This window comes from Somniosus microcephalus, unplaced genomic scaffold (genome assembly GCF_052327205.1).
Source record: "Somniosus microcephalus isolate GS21.2 unplaced genomic scaffold, FLI_Smic_1.0 scaffold197, whole genome shotgun sequence".
In the NCBI taxonomy this organism is placed as follows: Eukaryota; Metazoa; Chordata; class Chondrichthyes; order Squaliformes; family Somniosidae; genus Somniosus; species Somniosus microcephalus.
The window spans coordinates 311,907-335,077 of NW_028225384.1; the positions used below are offsets into that span (position 1 = coordinate 311,907).

Sequence of the window (23,171 nt, forward strand, 5' to 3'; positions counted from 1 at the left end):
CAGCTCAGCCAGTGTTCGAAGTCGAGGGCTGAGTTTGCAGCCTGTGGGTTTAGATCCAGGTACGGTGGTCTGAGGGCTCGCAGCCAGGCCGGCTGCTGTGGCTGTTGTAGCTCGGCGTCTGACGGCTGCTGTGGCTGTTGTAGCTGGGCGTCTGGCTGGTCGTTTGACTGCTCGCTTTGCTGCTCAGGGAACGACATTTTAAAATTTAGCCAATAAAATTGATATAAGTATCAATTCAGCCAATGAAAAGCGACGAGTTAGGAAAGTAACTATAGGTTTTTATTGGCTAAATAACAGAGCCCACCCTCGTGGGTGATCGGATACAAGGAGGAATGCCAGCCAGTCGACTACCTTTATACCTGGGCAGGTAGGTGGAGTCATGGGCGGAGTCAGCAGTGGTCAGCCCAGGTATATCAGCGTGACAAGAGGCGACCTCGTATAGTGATACAACAGTGTGACCAGTGATAACCATAGAGTAACGATATAACAGTGATAACTATAGTGTAACGATAGTGAACGATAAAAGTGGTTTACCACAATCACTTGGAATGGTCACACAATGGGAGCAGTGAGGTCATCACTTGGAATGGTCACACAATGGGAGCAGTGACGTCATCAGTTGGAATGGTCACACAATGGGAGCAGTGAGGTCATCACTTGGAATGGTCACAATGGGAGCAGTGAGGTCATCACTTGGACTGGTCACACAATGGGAGCAGTGAGGTCATCACTTGGAATGGTCACACAATGGGAGCAGTGAGGTCATCACTTGGAATGGTCACACAATGGGAGCAGTGAGGTCATCACTTGGAATGGTCACACAATGGGAGCAGTGACATCACTCGGACTGGTCACACAATGGGAGCAGTGAGGTCATCACTTGGAATGGTCACACAATGGGAGCAGTGAGGTCATCACTTGACATGGTCACACAATGGGAGCAGTGAGGTCATCACTTGGAATGGTCACACAATGGGAGCAGTGAGGTCATCACTTGGAATGGTCACACAATGGGAGCAGTGAGGTCATCACTTGGAATGGTCACACAATGGGAGCAGTGAGGTCATCACTTGCAATGGTCACACAATGGGAGCAGTGAGGTCATCACTTGGAATGGTCACACAATGGGAGCAGTGAGGTCATCACTTGGAATGGTCACACAATGGGAGCAGTGAGGTCATCACTTGGACTGTTCACACAATGGGAGCAGTGAGGTCATCACTTGAACTGTTCACACAATGGGAGCAGGGAGGTCATCACTTGGAATGGTCACACAATGGGAGCAGTGAGGTCATCACTTGGAATGTTCAGACAATGGGAGCAGTGAGGTCATCACTTGGAATGGTCACACAATGAGAGCAGTGAGGTCATCACTTGCAATGTTCACACAATGGGAGCAGTGAGGTCATCACTTGGAATGGTCACACAATGGGAGCAGTGGGGTCATCACTTGGAATGGTCACACAATGGGAGCAGTGAGGTCATCACTTGGAATGGTCACACAATGGGAGCAGTGACATCATCACTTGGAATGGTCACACAATGGGAGCAGTGAGGTCATCACTTGGACTGGTCACACAATGGGAGCAGTGAGGTCATCACTTGGAATGGTCACACAATGGGAGCAGTGACATCACTTGGAATGGTCACACAATGGGAGCAGCGAGGTCATCACTTGGAATGGTCACACAATGGGAGCAGTGAGGTCATCACTTGGAATGGTCACACAATGGGAGCAGTGAGGTCATCACTTGGAATGGTCACACAATGGGAGCAGTGAGGTCATCACTTGCAATGGTCACACAATGGGAGCAGTGAGGTCATCACTTGGAATGGTCACACAATGGGAGCAGTGAGGTCATCACTTGGAATGGTCACACAATGGGAGCAGTGAGGTCATCACTTGGACTGTTCACACAATGGGAGCAGTGAGGTCATCACTTGAACTGTTCACACAATGGGAGCAGGGAGGTCATCACTTGGAATGGTCACACAATGGGAGCAGTGAGGTCATCACTTGGAATGTTCAGACAATGGGAGCAGTGAGGTCATCACTTGGAATGGTCACACAATGAGAGCAGTGAGGTCATCACTTGCAATGTTCACACAATGGGAGCAGTGAGGTCATCACTTGGAATGGTCACACAATGGGAGCAGTGGGGTCATCACTTGGAATGGTCACACAATGGGAGCAGTGAGGTCATCACTTGGAATGGTCACACAATGGGAGCAGTGACATCATCACTTGGAATGGTCACACAATGGGAGCAGTGAGGTCATCACTTGGACTGGTCACACAATGGGAGCAGTGAGGTCATCACTTGGAATGGTCACACAATGGGAGCAGTGACATCACTTGGAATGGTCACACAATGGGAGCAGCGAGGTCATCACTTGGAATGGTCACACAATGGGAGCAGTGAGGTCATCACTTGGAATGTTCACACAATGGGAGCAGTGAGGTCATCACTTGGAATGGTCACACAATGGGAGCAGTGGTGTCATCACTTGGAATGGTCACACAATGGGAGCAGTGAGGTCATCACTTGGAATGGTCACACAATGGGAGCAGCGAGGTCATCACTTGGAATGGTCACACAATGGGAGCAGTGAGGTCATCACTTGGAATGGTCACACAATGGGAGCAGTGAGGTCATCACTTGGAATGGTCACACAATGGGAGCAGCGAGGTCATCACTTGGAATGGTCACACAATGGGAGCAGTGAGGTCATCACTTGGAATGGTCACACAATGGGAGCAGTGACGTCATCACTTGGAATGGTCACACAATGGGAGCAGTGAGGTCATCACTTGGACTGTTCACACTTCCACACTCAGTCCGCGTCTTGTTCCCCGCAGTAACTCCAGCTGTTTTTTTCCGGATGAACTGAACTGATTCCTCCTCAGCCTGAAACAGATTAAAGATTAAACAGGAAATAAACAGATTGAACAACAGTGTAAATAACCGCGAGACTGGGGGTAATATTTCAATAATAATTACAGACAAATATTACCCAGAAAAGTGACTGAATCCCATTGATATTTTATTTATTACATTAAACATTAACACAAACACTCACTCGATCCGCTCCAGACTCCTGCAGGTCAGTATGAGGCGGCGGAGAGCGGGGACAGATCGGTCTGTGAAGGAGTTTCCTCCCAGGTTCAGATCCGTCAGTGAGCGGTTTGTACTGAGAGCGGAGGCGAGATCCTCGGCACAAGAATCTGTGAGACCGTTAGCGACCAGCCTGGGGATCAGAGAGAGAAATAACCGGAATCAGAGTAAATCCCCAGAGTTTATTAATAACACTATTACTGATACTAATAATAATGTTCAGTGTCAGACATCCAGTTATTATAAACACAATCTCACAGAGTCTGGTACTTACATCAGTCTCTGTATTTTACAGTCCGGGTTCCTCAGAGCCACAGACAGTAGTTTCACTCCTGAATCTCCCAGTTTATTATTACTCAGGCTCAGAACCGTCAGTGAGCGGTTTGTACTGAGAGCGGAGGCGAGATCCTCGACACAAGAATCTGTGAGACCGACAGACCATAGCCTGGGGATCAGAGAGAGAAATAACAGGAATCAGAGTCAATCCCCAGAGTTTATTAATAACACTATTACTGATACTAATAATAATGTTCAGTGTCAGACATCCAGTTATTATAAACACAATCTCACACAGTCTGGTACTTACTCCAGTCTCTGTATTTTACAGTCCGGGTTCCTCAGAGCCACAGACAGTAGTTTCACTCCTGAATCTCCCAGTTTATTATGACTCAGGCTCAGATCCGTCAGTGAGCGGTTTGTACTGAGAGCGGAGGCGAGATCCTCGGCACAAGAATCTGTGAGACGGACATTACCCAGCCTGGGGATCAGAGAGAGAAATAACAGGAATCAGAGTCAATCCCCAGAGTTTATTAATAACACTATTACTGATACTAATAATAATGTTCAGTGTCAGACATCCAGTTATTATAAACACAATCTCACACAGTCTGGTACTTACCCCAGTCTCTCTATTTTACAGTCCGGGTTCCTCAGAGCCACAGACAGTAGTTTCACTCCTGAATCTCCCAGTTTATTATTACTCAGGCTCAGATCCGTCAGTGAGCGGTTTGTACTGAGAGCGGAGGCGAGATCCTCGACACAAGAATCTGTGAGACCGACAGACCATAGCCTGGGGATCAGAGAGAGAAATAACAGGAATCAGAGTCAATCCCCAGAGTTTATTAATAACACTATTACTGATACTAATAATAATGTTCAGTGTCAGACATCCAGTTATTATAAACACAATCTCACACAGTCTGGTACTTACCCCAGTGTCTGTATTTTACAGTCCGGGTTCCTCAGAGCCACAGACAATAGTTTCACTCCTGAATCTCCCAGTTCATTATAACCCAGGTCCAGATCCGTCAGTGAGCGGTTTGTACTGAGAGCGGAGGCGAGATCCTCGGCACAAGAATCTGTGAGACCGACACGACTCAGACTGGGGATCAGAGAGAGAAATAACAGGAATCAGAGTCAATCCCCAGAGTTTATTAATAACACTATTACTGATACTAATAATAATGTTCAGTGTCAGACATCCAGTTATTATAAACACAATCTCACACAGTCTGGTACTTACTGCAGTTTCTGTATTTTACAGTCCGGGTTCCTCAGAGCCACAGACAGTAGTTTCACTCCTGAATCTCCCAGTTTATTGCCATTCAGACTAAAAAGAAACAGAGAGAGAAACAAACTGAATCAAAGTCCGGATCTGATATACTTTTCTCTCTGGGATATTACAGCAATCACTGAAAGTACTTCAGGAAATTAATAACCCGCTTTTCCCCGTCGGCAACGGTCGGCGGGGCTGGGGCTGGTGGCGGGTCGGGCGGGGGCCTGGGTCGGGGGAGGGTCGGGCGGGGGCCTGGGTCGGGGGAGGGTCGGGCGGGGGCCGGTGGAGGGTCGGGCGGGGGTCAGGGTGGGGTTGGTGTTGGGTGCGGCCGGGGTCGGGGGAGGGTTGGGAGTTTCGGGGCTGGGGTCGGCAGAGGGTCAGGTGGGTCCAGGGTCGGCAGAGGGTCAGGTGGGTCCAGGGTCGGCAGAGGGTCGGGCGGGGCCGGGGTCGGGCGGGGGCAGGGTCGGGCCGGGGCCGGCAGAGGGTCGGGCGGGGCCGGGCTGGGGCAGGGTCAGGCGGGGCCGGCGGAGGGTCGGCAGAGGGTTGGGCGGGGCCCGGGGCAGGGTCGGGCGGAGGGTCGGGCCGGCGGAGGGTCGGGCAGGGCCGGGGTTGGGCGGGGCCAGGGTCGGGCCGGGGACAGCGGAGGGTCGGGCGGGGCCGGGGCAGGGTCGGGCGGGGCTGGCGGAGGATCGGCAGAGGGTCGGGCGGGGCCCGGGGCAGGGTCGGGCAGGGCCGGGGTTGGGCCGGCGGAGGGTCGGGCAGGGCCGGGTCAGGTCGCCGGAGGGTCGGGCGGGGCTGGGGTCGGCGGAGGATCGGGTGGGGCTGGCGGAGGGTCGGGGGTCGGTGGAGGGTCGGTTGAGGTCGGTGGAGGGTCGGGGGCGGGTCGGGTGTGTCCGGGGTCGGGGGTCGCGGCCTCACTCTGGGGAATTGGGGGAAGCGGGTTTGATGACACACATTGACTTTGCCCATTGTGCTCTGTGTTCGACAGTATTGAGGTTCTACAAACACTGACATCAGCACAGAGGAGCTCGGCTGCACCCAGGCTCTCCCAGAACTCCCTCAAGATGATTATGGAGGGAGCCACAGCCCGTAGGGAGGTTCTCGTCTCTTCCAAGGAGCGGAAGAGACCAACACAGCCTGGGTGCACATTGCACCGTGGGGCTCAAGAAGGGATGTCATCGGGAGGAGCAGCCTGCAGTGACACAAACCTTTCAATGATCTCAGTAGATCACAAAACGTAACTGCAAAGCCTCACTTTTCCTCATCCGGCTGTGCCTCTCATCACATCCCCATCACTCTGCCTTCCCCACCCTACTCCTGAACATCCTTACTCTCACCAACTTACCCTGCACCTCCACCCATCTCTCACTATATTATCACATCCCCATCACTCTGCCTTCCCCACCCTACTCCTGAACATCCTTACTCTCACCAACTTACCCTGCACCTCCACCCATCTCTCTCTATATTATCACATCCCCATCACTCTGCCTTCCCCACCCTTCTCCTGAACATCCTTACTCTCACCAACTTACCCTGCACCTCCACCCATCTCTCTCTATATTATCACATCCCCATCACTCTGCCTTCCCCACCCTACTCCTGAACATCCTTACTCTCACCAACTTACCCTGCACCTCCACCCATCTCTCTCTATATTATCACATCCCCATCACTCTGCCTTCCCCAACCTACTCCTGAACATCCTTACTCTCACCAACTTACCCTGCACCTCCACCCATCTCTCTCTATATTATCACATCCCCATCACTCTGCCTTCCCCACCCTACTCCTGAACATCCTTACTCTCACCAACTTCCCCTGCACCTCCACCCATCTCTCTCTATATTATCACATCCCCATCACTCTGCCTTCCCCACCCTACTCCTGAACATCCTTACTCTCACCAACTTACCTTGCACCTCCACCCATCTCTCTCTATATTATCACATCCCCATCACTCTGCCTTCCCCACCCTACTCCTGAACATCCTTACTCTCACCAACTTACCCTGCACCTCCACCCATCTCTCTCTATATTATCACATCCCCATCACTCTGCCTTCCCCACCCTACTCCTGAACATCCTTACTCTCACCAACTTACCCTGCACCTCCACCCATCTCTCTCTATATTATCACATCCCCATCACTCTGCCTTCCCCACCCTACTCCTGAACATCCTTACTCTCACCAACTTACCCTGCACCTCCACCCATCTCTCTCTATATTATCACATCCCCATCACTCTGCCTTCCCCACCCTACTCCTGAACATCCTTACTCTCACCAACTTACCCTGCACCTCCCCCCATCTCTCTCTATATTATCACATCCCCATCACTCTGCCTTCCCCAACCTACTCCTGAACATCCTTACTCTCACCAACTTACCCTGCACCTCCACCCATCTCTCTCTATATTATCACATCCCCATCACTCTGCCTTCCCCACCCTACTCCTGAACATCCTTACTCTCACCAACTTCCCCTGCACCTCCACCCATCTCTCTCTATATTATCACATCCCCATCACTCTGCCTTCCCCACCCTACTCCTGAACATCCTTACTCTCACCAACTTACCCAGCACCTCCACCCATCTCTCTCTATATTATCACATCCCCATCACTCTGCCTTCCCCACCCTACTCCTGAACATCCTTACTCTCACCAACTTACCCAGCACCTCCACCCATCTCTCTCTATATTATCACATCCCCATCACTCTGCCTTCCCCACCCTACTCCTGAACATCCTTACTCTCACCAACTTACCCTGCACCTCCACCCATCTCTCTCTATATTATCACATCCCCATCACTCTGCCTTCCCCACCCTCCTCCTGAACATCCTTACTCTCACCAACTTACCCTGCACCTCCACCCATCTCTCTCTATATTATCACATCCCCATCACTCTGCCTTCCCCACACTACTCCTGAACATCCTTACTCTCACCAACTTACCCAGCACCTCCACCCATCTCTCTCTATATTATCACATCCCCATCACTCTGCCTTCCCCACCCTACTCCTGAACATCCTTACTCTCACCAACTTACCCAGCACCTCCACCCATCTCTCTCTATATTATCACATCCCCATCACTCTGCCTTCCCCACCCTACTCCTGAACATCCTTACTCTCACCAACTTACCCTGCACCTCCACCCATCTCTCTCTATATTATCACATCCCCATCACTCTGCCTTCCCCACCCTACTCCTGAACATCCTTACTCTCACCAACTTACCCTGCACCTCCACCCATCTCTCTCTATATTATCACATCCCCATCACTCTGCCTTCCCCACCCTACTCCTGAACATCCTTACTCTCACCAACTTACCCTGCACCTCCACCCATCTCTCTCTATATTATCACATCCCCATCACTCTGCCTTCCCCACCCTACTCCTGAACATCCTTACTCTCACCAACTTACCCTGCACCTCCACCCATCTCTCTCTATATTATCACATCCCCATCACTCTGCCTTCCCCACCCTACTCCTGAACATCCTTACTCTCACCAACTTACCCTGCACCTCCACCCATCTCTCTCTATATTATCACATCCCCATCACTCTGCCTTCCCCACCCTACTCCTGAACACCCTTACTCTCACCAACTTACCCTGCACCTCCACCCATCTCTCTCTATATTATCACATCCCCATCACTCTGCCTTCCCCACCCTACTCCTGAACATCCTTACTCTCACCAACTTACCCTGCACCTCCACCCATCTCTCTCTATATTATCACATCCCCATCACTCTGCCTTCCCCACCCTACTCCTGAACATCCTTACTCTCACCAACTTACCCTGCACCTCCACCCATCTCTCTCTATATTATCACATCCCCATCACTCTGCCTTCCCCACCCTACTCCTGAACATCCTTACTCTCACCAACTTACCCTGCACCTCCACCCATCTCTCTCTATATTATCACATCCCCATCACTCTGCCTTCCCCACCCTACTCCTGAACATCCTCACTCTCACCAACTTACCCTGCACCTCCACCCATCTCTCTCTATATTATCACATCCCCATCACTCTGCCTTCCCCACCCTACTCCTGAACATCCTTACTCTCACCAACTTACCCTGCACCTCCACCCATCTCTCTCTATATTATCACATCCCCATCACTCTGCCTTCCCCACCCTACTCCTGAACATCCTTACTCTCACCAACTTACCCTGCACCTCCACCCATCTCTCTCTATATTATCACATCCCCATCACTCTGCCTTCCCCACCCTACTCCTGAACATCCTTACTCTCACCAACTTACCCTGCACCTCCACCCATCTCTCTCTATATTATCACATCCCCATCACTCTGCCTTCCCCACCCTACTCCTGAACATCCTTACTCTCACCAACTTACCCTGCACCTCCACCCATCTCTCTCTATATTATCACATCCCCATCACTCTGCCTTCCCCACCCTACTCCTGAACATCCTTACCCTCACCAACTTACCCTGCACCTCCCCCCATCTCTCTCTATATTATCACATCCCCATCACTCTGCCTTCCCCACCCTACTCCTGAACATCCTTACTCTCACCAACTTACCCTGCACCTCCACCCATCTCTCTCTATATTATCACATCCCCATCACTCTGCCTTCCCCACCCTACTCCTGAACATCCTTACTCTCACCAACTTACCCTGCACCTCCACCCATCTCTCTCTATATTATCACATCCCCATCACTCTGCCTTCCCCACCCTACTCCTGAACATCCTTACTCTCACCAACTTACCCTGCACCTCCCCCCATCTCTCTCTATATGATCACATCCCCATCACTCTGCCTTCCCCACCCTACTCCTGAACATCCTTACTCTCACCAACTTACCTTGCACCTCCACCCATCTCTCTCTATATTATCACATCCCCATCACTCTGCCTTCCCCACCCTACTCCTGAACATCCTTACTCTCACCAACTTACCCTGCACCTCCACCCATCTCTCTCTATATTATCACATCCCCATCACTCTGCCTTCCCCACCCTACTCCTGAACATCCTTACTCTCACCAACTTACCCTGCACCTCCACCCATCTCTCTCTATATTATCACATCCCCATCTCACGAGCCACCCCTCACACTCACCCTAGTCCAATCATACCAACTAACAACACACAAGGATAGGCAATTGTGTGTTTTAGCCAATGTTCATGTGAAGTTTCTGTTAATGTGGTGTCAAACATTGAAATCTTTATTTTCAACACTTTCCGTTCTTCGAAAGATTTGTGTACATGTTTGGAAGTGGCTTAGTGAGTTGCAGTGAATGGTGAGACATAACGGTAGCCCCCGCAATGTTGATGAGTGTGACAGGAATGGTTTGGGCATTGCAGGGATGCTTTGTGTTGTTGGTGTGGGCTGGTGTTAACCTGGCGCATCATGTGTCATCCAGGGCGAGCAGCACCAAGTGAAGAAATTCTGGCCATGGTGAGGCCATCTCTGGTGACCCGGTCAGCAATGTGGCTGGGTGTTGATGCCCTCTGTGCGGTGCAGCATCAGGACTTGTGGAGAAGGTTGGTGTTGTTGTTGGTGCTGCTGGTGTGCCTGGTGCTGCTGGTGTTGGGGCTGATCGTGGTGAGACTCTGAGGCCCAAGGTGAGACAGTATAAACCAGACCCATGCTGGTGTAATAGATGGCAGGTGAACTTGAGATATCAGAAGCAATCTGTTAACGGTGAGAGAGGTTGTTCCAATGAGGTGACACTGGATAGAGAGTTTGCTCCAAACACTTGCAACCTGCATAAAGCTCAATCTGTCTTCCAAATGCAGTAAGCAACAGCTTTTGAGCTTGGAAAGTGAACAACTGTGAGATGGGAGCTTTTATAGCACATTTCCAGCTGTCAAGTAATGAAATGATTCCATGGCCTTTCAAATCCCGCCCTGGTTACCTGACGTGATCCCCGAGCAGCGTGGACCACAGGAACATAGGGTCTGATGAAAGGGAGGAACTGAAAGAAATCAGTATTTGTCGGGAAATGGTGTTAGGGAAATTGATGGGATTGAAGGCCGATAAATCCCCAGGGCCTGATAATCTACATCCTAGGGTACTTAAGGAAGTGGCCCTAGAAATAGTAGATGCATTGCTGATCATCTGCCAACATTTGATGGAATCTGGAACAGTACCCATGGATTGGAGGGTAGCTAATGTTACCCCACTGTTCAAAAAAGGTGGTAGAGAGAAAACAGGGAATTACATCGGTAAGCCTGACATCGGTAGTGAGGAAAATGCTAGAGTCCATTATAAAAGATGTAATAGCAGAGCACTTGGAAAACAGTGACAGGATCGGACAAAGTCAACATGGATTTACAAAAGGTAAATCGTGCTTGAATAATCTACTGGAATTTTTTGAGGATGTAACTAGTAAAATAGATAAGGGAGAACCAGTGGATGTGGTGTATTTGGACTTTCAGAAAGCTTTCGATAAGGTCCCACATGAGAGATTAGCGTGTAAAGTTAAGGCACATGGGATTGGGGGCAAGGTGTTGACTTGGATAGAGAACTGGTTGGCAGATAGAAAGCAAAAAGAGTTGGAATAAACGGGTCTTTTTCTGAGAGGCAGGCAGTGACTAGTGGGGTACCGCAGGGATCGGTCCTTGGACCCCAGCTATTCACAATATATATTAATGATCTAGACAAGGGAACTAGATGTAATATCTCCAAATTTGCAGATGACACAAAGCTGGGTGGGCGTGTGTGTTGTGAGGAGGATGCCGAGGAACTACAGGATGATTTGGACAGGTTGGGTGATTGTATTGCATCTGCCATGCTTCTGCCCAATGTGGATGAATGTGAGGTTATCCACTTTGGTGTCAAAAACAGGAAGGCAGATTATTATCTGAATGGCAATAGATTGGGAGAAGGGGAAGTGCAATGAGACCTGGGTGTCCTTGTGCACCAGTCGCTGAAGGTAAGCATGCAGGTACAGCAGGCGGTTAAGAAGGCAAATGGTATGTTGGCCTTCATAGTGAGAGGGTTTGAGTACAGGAACAAGGATGTCTTGCTGCAGTTGTACAGGGCCTTGGTGAGACCACACCTTGAGTACTGTGTGCAGTTTTGGTCACCTCATCTGAGGAAGGATATTCTTGCCATGGAAGGAGTTCAGCGAAGATTCACCAGACTGATACCTGGGATGGCAGGAATGACGTATGAAGAGAAATTGGGTCGATTGGGCTTGTACTCGCTGGAGTTTAGAAGAATGAGAGGGGATCTCATTGAAATTTATAAAATTCTAACAGGACTAGTCAGACTAGATGCAGGAAGGATGTTCCCGATGGCGGGGGAGTCCATAACCAGGGGTCACAGTCTAAGGATAAGGGGTAGACCTTTTAGGACAGAAATGAGGAGGAATTTCTTCACCCAGAGTGTGGTGAACCTGTGGAATTCTCTACCACAGAAGGCAGCAGAGGCCAATTCATTAAATATATTCAAGAAGGAGTTGGATATATTTCTTAAGGCTAAAGGGATCAAGGGGTATGGGGAGAAAGCAGGGACAGGGTACTGAATTTGGATGATCAGCCATGATCGCATTGAATGGCGGAGCAGGCTCCAGGGGCCGATTGGCCTACTCCTGCTCCTATCTTCTATGTTTCTATGTAAACTCTGAAGGCGAGCTGAAAATAGTTGTTACTGTAATCCTCTGTTAACAAGGTTATAATGACCTGAATTGCCTCCCCCGCCGCTACGTGTCGGGTCTGCTCTGCTCTGACAGACCCGACATTTGGGAAAGGCACGTGGTGGTGGGTTGACAACGGGGTCCCGAACCGCTGGGGAAAAATCCATTTTCCCACCCGACCCGCCACTGATCGCGCCCGCTGACCCCTGCGAAATTCCCCCCTCACTGGGAATGTATCTCACTCTGTCCAACTGCCCATATATTCAGGGACTGTCCGTTAATGTATTTATTAAATAAAGTGCTGTCTGTGTGGAGCCTTTAAATGTCCCTCAGTCCGGTCTCATTCCCTGATGATCAGAATTACCCTCCTGGAGCTCAGTGACCGGCCTCATCATGTTTGGAGAAACTTGTCTCAGTTCTGCTGCTCCTTAAATCCCGGATTTTATGGGAATCGGTCGATTTTTTCAGAATTAAATGATAAAGCGGTGATTCCCTGTGCTTTATACTCTGTACATTATATTAATCTGTATATCATCTCGGGGTGAGTTATATTGTGAAACGCTCACTGCTGCTGTAAAATCCGCCCCCCAGGATTTTATATAACAAGGAGAATTAATTCTGAAATAAAAACAGGAAATGCTGGAAATACCCAGCAGGTCAGGCAGCATCTATAGAGAGAGAAACAGAGTTAATGTTTCAGGACAAGGACCCCTCGTCAGAACTGGAACAAGTTACAGATGTAACAGATGTTTAAGCAAGTGTCGGGGCCGGGAAAGGTGGGGGGAGCGGAGGACAGAACAAAAGGGAAGGTCTGTGATAGGGTGGAAGACAGGAGAGATTAAATGTGGAGGCTGGTGGGGTGAAAGGTGAAGACAAGGGGAACCTATCGTGGTTCTGGGAGGGAGGGGCAGGGGTGAGAGCAGAAGTGTGGGAAACAGAACAGACACGGTCAAGAGCCGCGTCAACCACGGTAGAGGGGAATCCTCGGTTGAGGGAAAAGGAAGACATGTCGGAAGCACTGGATGGAACGTGGCATCATCAGAAAAACTGGGAGAATGGGCCAGCGTCCTTACAGGAAGCGAGGTGGGAGGAAGTGTATTCCAGGTAGCTGTGGGAGTCAGAGGGCTTATAGTGAATGTTTGTCAATAGCAGCAAGAGAGTTTATTCTGTCCCATTACAAGTTTTAAATGTCCCTGTGCTCCTAGTTTATAGGGGAGGGGAATCTCTCACTTTATTCCCATTATTACATAGATACATAGAAGATAGGAGCAGGAGTAGGCCATTCGGCCCTTCGTGCCTGCTCCGCCATTTAATGAGATCATGGCTGATCCTTTAATTCAGTATCCCGTCCCCGCCTTCTCTCCGTAACCCTTAACCCCTTTTGCCCGTAGAAATATATCTAATTCCCTCTTAAATATATTTAATGAGCTGGCGTACACTGCCCTCTGTGGCAATGAGTTCCACAGGTTCACCACTCTCTGAGTGAAGAAATTCCCCCTCATCTCTGTCCTAAATGGTTTAGCCCTTATCCTTAAATTATGTCCTCTAGTTCTGTTTTCACCCGCCAAGGGAAACATTCCTTCTGCATCCAGTCTGTCTAGACCTGTCAGAATTTTATACACTTCTATGAGGTCCCCTCTCAATCTTCTAAACTCCAGTGTGTACATCCCTAAACTACATAGTCTCTCCTCATAGGTCATTCCCGCCATTCCTGGTATCAGCCTGGTGAATCGCCGCTGCACCCCCTCCATGGCAAGAACATCCTTCCTCAGATGAGGCGACCAAAACTGTACACAGTACTCGAGGTGTGGTCTCACCAGTGCCCTGTACAGCTGCAGCAAGGTATCCCTGTTCCTGTATTCTAACCCTTTTGCTATGAAGGCCAGCATACCGTTTGCCTTCTTGACCGCCTGTTGCACCTGCATGCTCACCTTCAGTGACTGGTGTACAAGAACACCCAGGTCTCTCTGTACTTCCCCCTCTCCCAATCTATTGCCATTTAAATAATAATTTGCCCTCCCGTTCCTGCACCCAAGGTGGATAACTTCGCACTTGTCCACATTATAGTGCATCTGCCATTTATCCGCCCAATCGCCCAGTCTGTCCAAATCGCTCTGGAGCTTCCTGGTCTCTTCCTCTGAGCCCACCCCACCTCCTAGTTTAGTGTCGTCTGCAAATTTGGAAATGCTGCATCCGACTCCCTGATCCAGGTCATTAATGTAAATTGTGAACAGCTGGGGGCCCAGGACAGATCCCTGTGGTACCCCACTTGTTACTGCCTGCCATTCAGAAAATGAGCCGTTTATTCCAACTCTCTGTTTTCTATCTGACAGCCAGTTCCCTATCCACGCCAAAACTTTCCCCTTTATCCCATGAGCCTCAATTTTCCATGCTAATCTTTTATGTGGGACCTTATCGAAGGCCTTTTGGAAGTCCAGGTACACCACATCTACTGGCTCTCCCCCATCTATTCTACCAGTTACTCCCTCAAAAAATTCCAATAGATTAGTCAAGCACGATTTACCCTTTGTAAATCCATGTTGACTCTGTCCTATCCTGTCCCCATTTGCTAAGTGCTCCGCTATTTCATCCTTAATGATGGACTCCAGCATTTTGCCCACAACTGATGTAAGGCTTACAGGTCTGTAATTACCTGCTTTTTCCCTACCCCCCTTTTTGAATAGTGGGGTAACGTTAGCTACCCTCCAATCCATCGGCACTGTTCCCGAGTCTAATGAATTCTGAAAAATCATCCTTAGTGCATCCGCTATCTCTAGGGCCACCTCCTTCAGTACCCTAGGATGCATGTTATCAGGCCCTGGGGATTTGTCCACCTTCAATCCCTTTAGCTTCCTTAACACCATATCCTTAGAGATATTGATTTGCGTCAGTTCCTCCTTTGCCAATGTCCCTATTTTTCCCGATATCCCAGGGAGGTTTTTTGTGTCTTCCTTCGTAAAGACTGACCCAAAGTATGCATTTAGTTGATCTGCCATTTCCTTATTTCCCATTATATATTCCCCCGTATCTGACTGCAATGGACCAACTTTGGTTTTCACCAGTCTTTTCCTTTTGATATATTTATAAAAGCTTTTGGAGTTAGTTTTTATATTTTCCGCCAGCTTGTTTTCGTAAGCTATTTTGCCCCTCTTGATCATGCCCTTTGCCCTCCTTTGCTCTATCTTAAACTGTTCCCAATCTTCCGCTCTGGCGCTTTTTTTGGCTATTTTATACGCCCTATCTTTGGATTTTATGCTGTCTCTAATTTCCCCTGTTATCCACGGTTGAGTCACCTTTTTAAACTGGCTCTACATTTATTTCGGGGTAACTGGCCCGACAGTTTTTGGGGAATTTTCGGAAGTTCCCTCCCCGAGCGGGGCCTCACACACAGGGGGTGGATTATGGGGAATTCCCGGGTTCACTGCCCCTGGTTTACCCAGGAGCCGCCCGCTGTGTGCGAGGCCCCACCGCTGGCTGGTGTGTGTCTGTACTCCGGTTAGATTGGAACCTTTTCACCGGCAGGTTTAAGATTCTGAATATCAACCTTTACTCAATGTTCAGGACTGTGAATAATTGTAAACATTTACAGCTGAAAGAATTCCCGATTCCCCAATATTCCCAATCCAGGAAACTACCCCCTCGACAGGACACACCCTGCACGGTATTGGAGTAAATATCGAACTGTTAGTGATTTAAACTCGGGTTTCTCTCCTGTTTCTAGTTGAAATGGTGGATGTGGAAAATATTTTACATTAATTTTATCTTTACTGCCAGATTCTATTTTATGTTTATCTTCCGCTATCCAGTCTTATTAAATGTGACTTATTGTAATTATCAGACTCTCTGTGACCTGTATCTGCTGATCCGATAAAGACTGTAAAATCCCTACTTGTTCACAAGGATCCATTTTAGATTCTCCAGTCCTGAGGGAATTACTGACCGATCCTCTTATTATTGGTCATATTTGTGTTGAATCCGCTTCTCCCTGGTTTAACTGAACTGTTTGTTTCCCTACATTACGGAGCAACAACACAATCCGTGACTGTTCTACAATTCACCCAACAGTTAGAGACAAATAAACAGTTACCTCAACACCCGGCATTTGTGCAGTATGGGTCCCAGCCGCTGGAGTCCTTCACACTGAATGGAGCAGCCTCCTAGATCGAGGTCTTTTATTGTATCACAGAGTCCAATGATGTGAGACAGGACCGCACAGTCAATCGGGGTCAATGTCAATCTATTAAATGTAAGTGTTTCCACAGATCCCACTGTTTGCCGAGCCAGTGCTTTATTCTGAGACTCAAACAGGTAGTGGAATGTGTTCAGGAGGTCCCTTTGACCAGTTTCACTCCCTGTGTCTCCAATCTGTCCTTCAATCTTCTCCTTCACCCAGTCAATCACTCGGCAGGTGGTTTGATGAAGAAATCGACCCAGAAACTCCTCCAGGGGCCGAGCTGCCTGTGGGGAGGAGAGACCAGCAACAAAACGGAGAAATATCTCAAATCGCCCATCTTCCTTGCTGTGGGCTTCTCTGAGGAGTTTCAGGATGTCCCCAGGATCTGGAGTCAGGAATTGTGCGAGTGCGGCTACAAACTCTTGGATGGTGAGGTGTGGGAATGTGTACACCACGCTCTGGACAGAATCATCTCTCTCCAGAAGTTCCATCATGAACCCAGACAGGAACTGGGAAGGTTGTAGATTGTACTTGATCAAATCTCCATTTCCAAACACAATCTTCTTCTCGGAGACTCCTGTGAAGGCCATCTCACCAAGCTTCAGTAACACATCACGGGGGCTTGCAATCTCTCGGCCATGGTTTTTCAGAATGTTGTAAATATAGTAGGAATATAGTTGGGTGATGGTCTTGGGAACTCGCTGCTGATTCCTGTCTCTTTGTGTAAAGAAGGGGCCCAGTGACAGACCGAGGATCAAGCAGTAGGAAGGGTTGTAGCACATTGTGTACAGGATCTCGTTCTCCTCCACGTGTTTGAAAACAGCTGCTGCCACCGTCTGATCTTCAAAAAACTTGTTGAAATATTCCTTCCGTTCTTCACCAACAAATCCCAGGATTTCAGCCCAGACACTGATCTCAGCCTTTTCCAATAAATGTAATGCAGTGGGGCGGCTGGTCACTAGCACTGAACATCCTGGGAGCAGCTTGTGCTGTATTAAACTGTACACAATGTCAGACACTCTACATCGGTATTCGGGATCCGTGCACCTGTGCTGAGGTTCAGTATTTCTCCGATTGTCAGCAAAATCGATCCTGTCCTTGAATTCATCCAAACCATCGAATATAAACAGCAATCCCTCTGGGTTCTTCCAGAGCTCTCCCAGAATATTCCTCAAGTAAGGATAGAAAATGAGTATCAGATTCCACAGGTTTATTTTACATAGATACATAGATACATAGAAGATAGGAGCAGGAGTAGGCCATTCGGCCCTTCGTGCCTGCTCCGCCATTTAATGAGATCATGGCTGATCCTTTAATTCAGTATCCCGTCCCCGCCTTCTCTCCGTAACCCTTAACCCCTTTTGCCCGTAGAAATATATCTAATTCCCTCTTAAATATATTTAATGAGCTGGCGTACACTGCCCTCTGTGGCAATGAGTTCCACAGGTTCACCACTCTCTGAGTGAAGAAATTCCCCCTCATCTCTGTCCTAAATGGTTTAGCCCTTATCCTTAAATTATGTCCTCTAGTTCTGTTTTCACCCGCCAAGGGAAACATTCCTTCTGCATCCAGTCTGTCTAGACCTGTCAGAATTTTATACACTTCTATGAGGTCCCCTCTCAATCTTCTAAACTCCAGTGTGTACATCCCTAAACTACATAGTCTCTCCTCATAGGTCATTCCCGCCATTCCTGGTATCAGCCTGGTGAATCGCCGCTGCACCCCCTCCATGGCAAGAACATCCTTCCTCAGATGAGGCGACCAAAACTGTACACAGTACTCGAGGTGTGGTCTCACCAGTGCCCTGTACAGCTGCAGCAAGGTATCCCTGTTCCTGTATTCTAACCCTTTTGCTATGAAGGCCAGCATACCGTTTGCCTTCTTGACCGCCTGTTGCACCTGCATGCTCGCCTTCAGTGACTGGTGTACAAGAACACCCAGGTCTCTCTGTACTTCCCCCTCTCCCAATCTATTGCCATTTAAATAATAATTTGCCCTCCCGTTCCTGCACCCAAGGTGGATAACTTCGCACTTGTCCACATTATAGTGCATCTGCCATTTATCCGCCCAATCGCCCAGTCTGTCCAAATCGCTCTGGAGCTTCCTGGTCTCTTCCTCTGAGCCCACCCCACCTCCTAGTTTAGTGTCGTCTGCAAATTTGGAAATGCTGCATCCGACTCCCTGATCCAGGTCATTAATGTAAATTGTGAACAGCTGGGGGCCCAGGACAGATCCCTGTGGTACCCCACTTGTTACTGCCTGCCATTCAGAAAATGAGCCGTTTATTCCAACTCTCTGTTTTCTATCTGACAGCCAGTTCCCTATCCACGCCAAAACTTTCCCCTTTATCCCATGAGCCTCAATTTTCCATGCTAATCTTTTATGTGGGACCTTATCGAAGGCCTTTTGGAAGTCCAGGTACACCACATCTACTGGCTCTCCCCCATCTATTCTACCAGTTACTCCCTCAAAAAATTCCAATAGATTAGTCAAGCACGATTTACCCTTTGTAAATCCATGTTGACTCTGTCCTATCCTGTCCCCATTTGCTAAGTGCTCCGCTATTTCATCCTTAATGATGGACTCCAGCATTTTGCCCACAACTGATGTAAGGCTTACAGGTCTGTAATTACCTGCTTTTTCCCTACCCCCCTTTTTGAATAGTGGGGTAACGTTAGCTACCCTCCAATCCATCGGCACTGTTCCCGAGTCTAATGAATTCTGAAAAATCATCCTTAGTGCATCCGCTATCTCTAGGGCCACCTCCTTCAGTACCCTAGGATGCATGTTATCAGGCCCTGGGGATTTGTCCACCTTCAATCCCTTTAGCTTCCTTAACACCATATCCTTAGAGATATTGATTTGCGTCAGTTCCTCCTTTGCCAATGTCCCTATTTTTCCCGATATCCCAGGGAGGTTTTTTGTGTCTTCCTTCGTAAAGACTGACCCAAAGTATGCATTTAGTTGATCTGCCATTTCCTTATTTCCCATTATATATTCCCCCGTATCTGACTGCAATGGACCAACTTTGGTTTTCACCAGTCTTTTCCTTTTGATATATTTATAAAAGCTTTTGGAGTTAGTTTTTATATTTTCCGCCAGCTTGTTTTCGTAAGCTATTTTGCCCCTCTTGATCATGCCCTTTGCCCTCCTTTGCTCTATCTTAAACTGTTCCCAATCTTCCGCTCTGGCGCTTTTTTTGGCTATTTTATACGCCCTATCTTTGGATTTTATGCTGTCTCTAATTTCCCCTGTTATCCACGGTTGAGTCACCTTTTTAGATTTCCTTTTATGCCAGATTGGTATAAACAATTTTTGCAATTTTGTCATTCTATCTTTAAATGTTACAGTTAATAGCGTTCAAATCCCGGAATTTAAAGCTGAAAACAAATTGAAAGTTTGGGTATATTTTCCCAGTGGCCCAGTCATGAACAATCTTTTGTACCATTGTTGTTTTTCCAATCCCCGGGACTCCGCTCACTGCTCCTGAACTCCCAGATTTGGATTCTCTCTGGGAAAAACTGCTGTGGAACAATTGATCAGTTCGGATTTTTTTCAGCACTCCCCGGAGATGTTGTTTTCTCCACTCTTCATGGTCTCGGCCTCTTGCCAGCAGTTCATGTTCTACAAGTGTCCGATCTCGAACAGTAGAAATGATCGTTAGTTCAGCGTATCGATCAACCAGCTGGAAAATCTTAACCTTCTCCTTTATTAGGATCGTGTTCACTCTCAGTGTTTCAGTTTGTACCCGGAGTGTTTCCTTGTGTTTCTGCTGAACATCTTCAATTAGAACAGACAGAAAGTGGTTTCAATGTTAGTTGTATTGACAAAAACAACTTCTCAATAACATTTAATGTTCAGTAAAATATTGCACGGTTTAATTCACAGCTTCAATAGACGTGCGTGTAGAAATTAAATCTCAGTTAATGGAAACCTCGCTTGAAAGTGAACAATGGGCGAGAAAAGTTTCAAATCCTCACTTGATTCTAATATTCACTGAACATGGAGGTTTCAATGAAGGTGATATTTTCCCTCTGATGGTTAATACTCTCCGGCCTGTGCTGTGCTTTAGAAATCACATTACAAATCCACACGTGATCCTGTTTATATGACCGTAGAAGTTCTAGTGGATCAAACTCTGAAACCGTCAGTGGTGATTCCCTTCTGAAGCAATGGAAAACGGGATTGATCGCTCACCGAGAGGGACAATGTGCAGAAGACCCGCCGTTAATGTATCAGACCGTGGGCAGGTTATCTGGGTTAGTGTGTACACTGGGAGAGGGACAGACTGTGAATGGACAGAACTTGCACTGTTACTGTATCAGACCGTGGGCAGGTTATCTGGGTTAGTGTGTACACTGGGAGAGGGACAGACTGTGAATGGACAGAACTTGCACTGTTACTGTATCAGACCGTGGGCAGGTTATCTGGGTTAGTGTGTACACTGGGAGAGGGACAGACTGTGAATGGACAGAACTTGCACTGTTACTGTATCAGACCGTGGGCAGGTTATCTGGGTTAGTGTGTACACTGGGAGAGGGACAGACTGTGAATGGACAGAACTTGCACTGTTACTGTATCAGACCGTGGGCAGGTTATCTGGGTTAGTGTGTACACTGGGAGAGGGACAGACTGTGAATGGACAGAACTTGCACTGTTACTGTATCAGACCGTGGGCAGGTTATCTGGGTTAGTGTGTACACTGGGAGAGGGACAGACTGTGAATGGACAGAACTTGCACTGTTACTGTATCAGACCGTGGGCAGGTTATCTGTGTTAGTGTGTACACTGGGAGAGGGACAGACTGTGAATGGACAGAACTTGCACTGTTACTGTATCAGACCGTGGGCTGGTTATCTGGGTTAGTGTGTACACTGGGAGAGGGACAGAGTGTGAATGGACAGAACTTGCACTGTTACTGTATCAGGCCGTGGGCAGGTTATCTGTGTTAGTGTGTACACTGGGAGAGGGACAGACTGTGAATGGACAGAACTTGCACTGTTACTGTATCAGACCGTGGGCAGGTTATCTGTGTTAGTGTGTACACTGGGAGAGGGACAGACTGTGAATGGACAGAACTTGCACTGTTACTGTATCAGACCGTGGGCAGGTTATCTGGGTTAGTGTGTACACTGGGAGAGGGACAGACTGTGAATGGACAGAACTTGCACTGTTACTGTATCAGACCGTGGGCAGGTTATCTGGGTTAGTGTGTACACTGGGAGAGGGACAGACTGTGAATGGACAGAACTTGCACTGTTACTGTATCAGACCGTGGGCAGGTTATCTGGGTTAGTGTGTACACTGGGAGAGGGACAGACTGTGAATGGACAGAACTTGCACTGTTACTGTATCAGACCGTGGGCTGGTTATCTGTGTTAGTGTGTACACTGGGAGAGGGACAGACTGTGAATGGACAGAACTTGCACTGTTACTGTATCAGACCGTGGGCAGGTTATCTGGGTTAGTGTGTACACTGGGAGAGGGACAGACTGTGAATGGACAGAACTAGCACTGTTACTGTATCAGACCGTGGGCAGGTTATCTGTGTTAGTGTGTACACTGGGAGAGGGACAGACTGTGAATGGACAGAACTAGCACTGTTACTGTATCAGACCGTGGGCAGGTTATCTGGGTCAGTGTGTACACTGGGAGAGGGACAGACTGTGAATGGACAGAACTTGCACTGTTACTGTATCAGACCAGTGGCAGGTTATCTGTGTTAGTGTACACACTGGGAGAGGGACAGACTGTGAATGGACAGAACTTGCACTGTTACTGTATCAGACCGTGGGCAGGTTATCTGGGTTAGTGTGTACACTGGGAGAGGGACAGACTGTGAATGGACAGAACTTGCACTGTTACTGTATCAGACCGTGGGCAGGTTATCTGGGTTAGTGTGTACACTGGGAGAGGGACAGACTGTGAATGGACAGAACTAGCACTGTTACTGTATCAGACCGTGGGCAGGTTATCTGTGTTAGTGTGTACACTGGGAGAGGGACAGACTGTGAATGGACAGAACTAGCACTGTTACTGTATCAGACCGTGGGCAGGTTATCTGGGTCAGTGTGTACACTGGGAGAGGGACAGACTGTGAATGGACAGAACTTGCACTGTTACTGTATCAGACCAGTGGCAGGTTATCTGTGTTAGTGTACACACTGGGAGAGGGACAGACTGTGAATGGACAGAACTTGCACTGTTACTGTATCAGACCGTGGGCAGGTTATCTGTGTTAGTGTGTACACTGGGAGAGGGACAGACTGTGAATGGACAGAACTTGCACTGTTACTGTATCAGACCGTGGGCAGGTTATCTGGGTTAGTGTGTACACTGGGAGAGGGACAGACTGTGAATGGACAGAACTTGCACTGTTACTGTATCAGACCGTGGGCAGGTTATCTGGGTTAGTGTGTACACTGGGAGAGGGACAGACTGTGAATGGACAGAACTAGCACTGTTACTGTATCAGACCGTGGGCAGGTTATCTGGGTTAGTGTGTACACTGGGAGAGGGACAGACTGTGAATGGACAGAACTTGCACTGTTTCTGTATCAGACCGTGGGCAGGTTATCTGGGTTAGTGTGTACACTGGGAGAGGGACAGACTGTGAATGGACAGAACTTGCACTGTTAGTGTATCAGACCGTGGGCAGGTTATCTGGGTTAGTGTGTACACTAG

The 23,171-nt window shown here is 48.5% G+C and overlaps 2 protein-coding genes across 7 annotated transcripts in view; both read right to left on the reverse strand.

Annotated features, from left to right (window-relative positions):
* Positions 1 to 257: 257 nt before the first annotated feature.
* Positions 258 to 17,731, reverse strand: LOC147082063 (NACHT, LRR and PYD domains-containing protein 3-like). 2 transcript variants are annotated; one of them, XM_085980486.1, is made up of 8 exons: positions 16,401 to 17,731; positions 4,639 to 4,725; positions 4,327 to 4,497; positions 4,015 to 4,185; positions 3,703 to 3,873; positions 3,391 to 3,561; positions 3,082 to 3,249; positions 258 to 2,909 (listed from the first exon to the last, which is right to left on the reverse strand). In XM_085980486.1, the coding sequence occupies exons 1-8, from the start codon at positions 17,714 to 17,716 to the stop codon at positions 2,822 to 2,824; spliced, it is 2,343 nt and encodes a 780-aa protein (XP_085836612.1). In that variant the 5' UTR covers positions 17,717 to 17,731; the 3' UTR covers positions 258 to 2,821. The 2 variants fall into 2 exon arrangements, with proteins under 2 accessions (XP_085836612.1, XP_085836613.1); XM_085980487.1 differs by lacking the exon at positions 3,391 to 3,561.
* Positions 17,732 to 19,800: 2,069 nt separating this feature from the next.
* The window catches only part of LOC147082064 (uncharacterized), a 109,402-nt gene continuing 106,031 nt past the window's right edge, over positions 19,801 to 23,171 (reverse strand). For 4 of the 5 annotated variants that reach the window (XM_085980490.1, XM_085980489.1, XM_085980491.1 and 1 more), the window contains one exon: positions 19,810 to 20,267. In XM_085980490.1, the coding sequence (XP_085836616.1) occupies positions 19,825 to 20,267 (443 nt within the window). In that variant the 3' untranslated portion in view covers positions 19,810 to 19,824. Of the gene's footprint in view, positions 20,268 to 23,171 lie in introns of all 5 variants that reach the window. The other variant, XM_085980493.1, reaches the window with a different exon arrangement.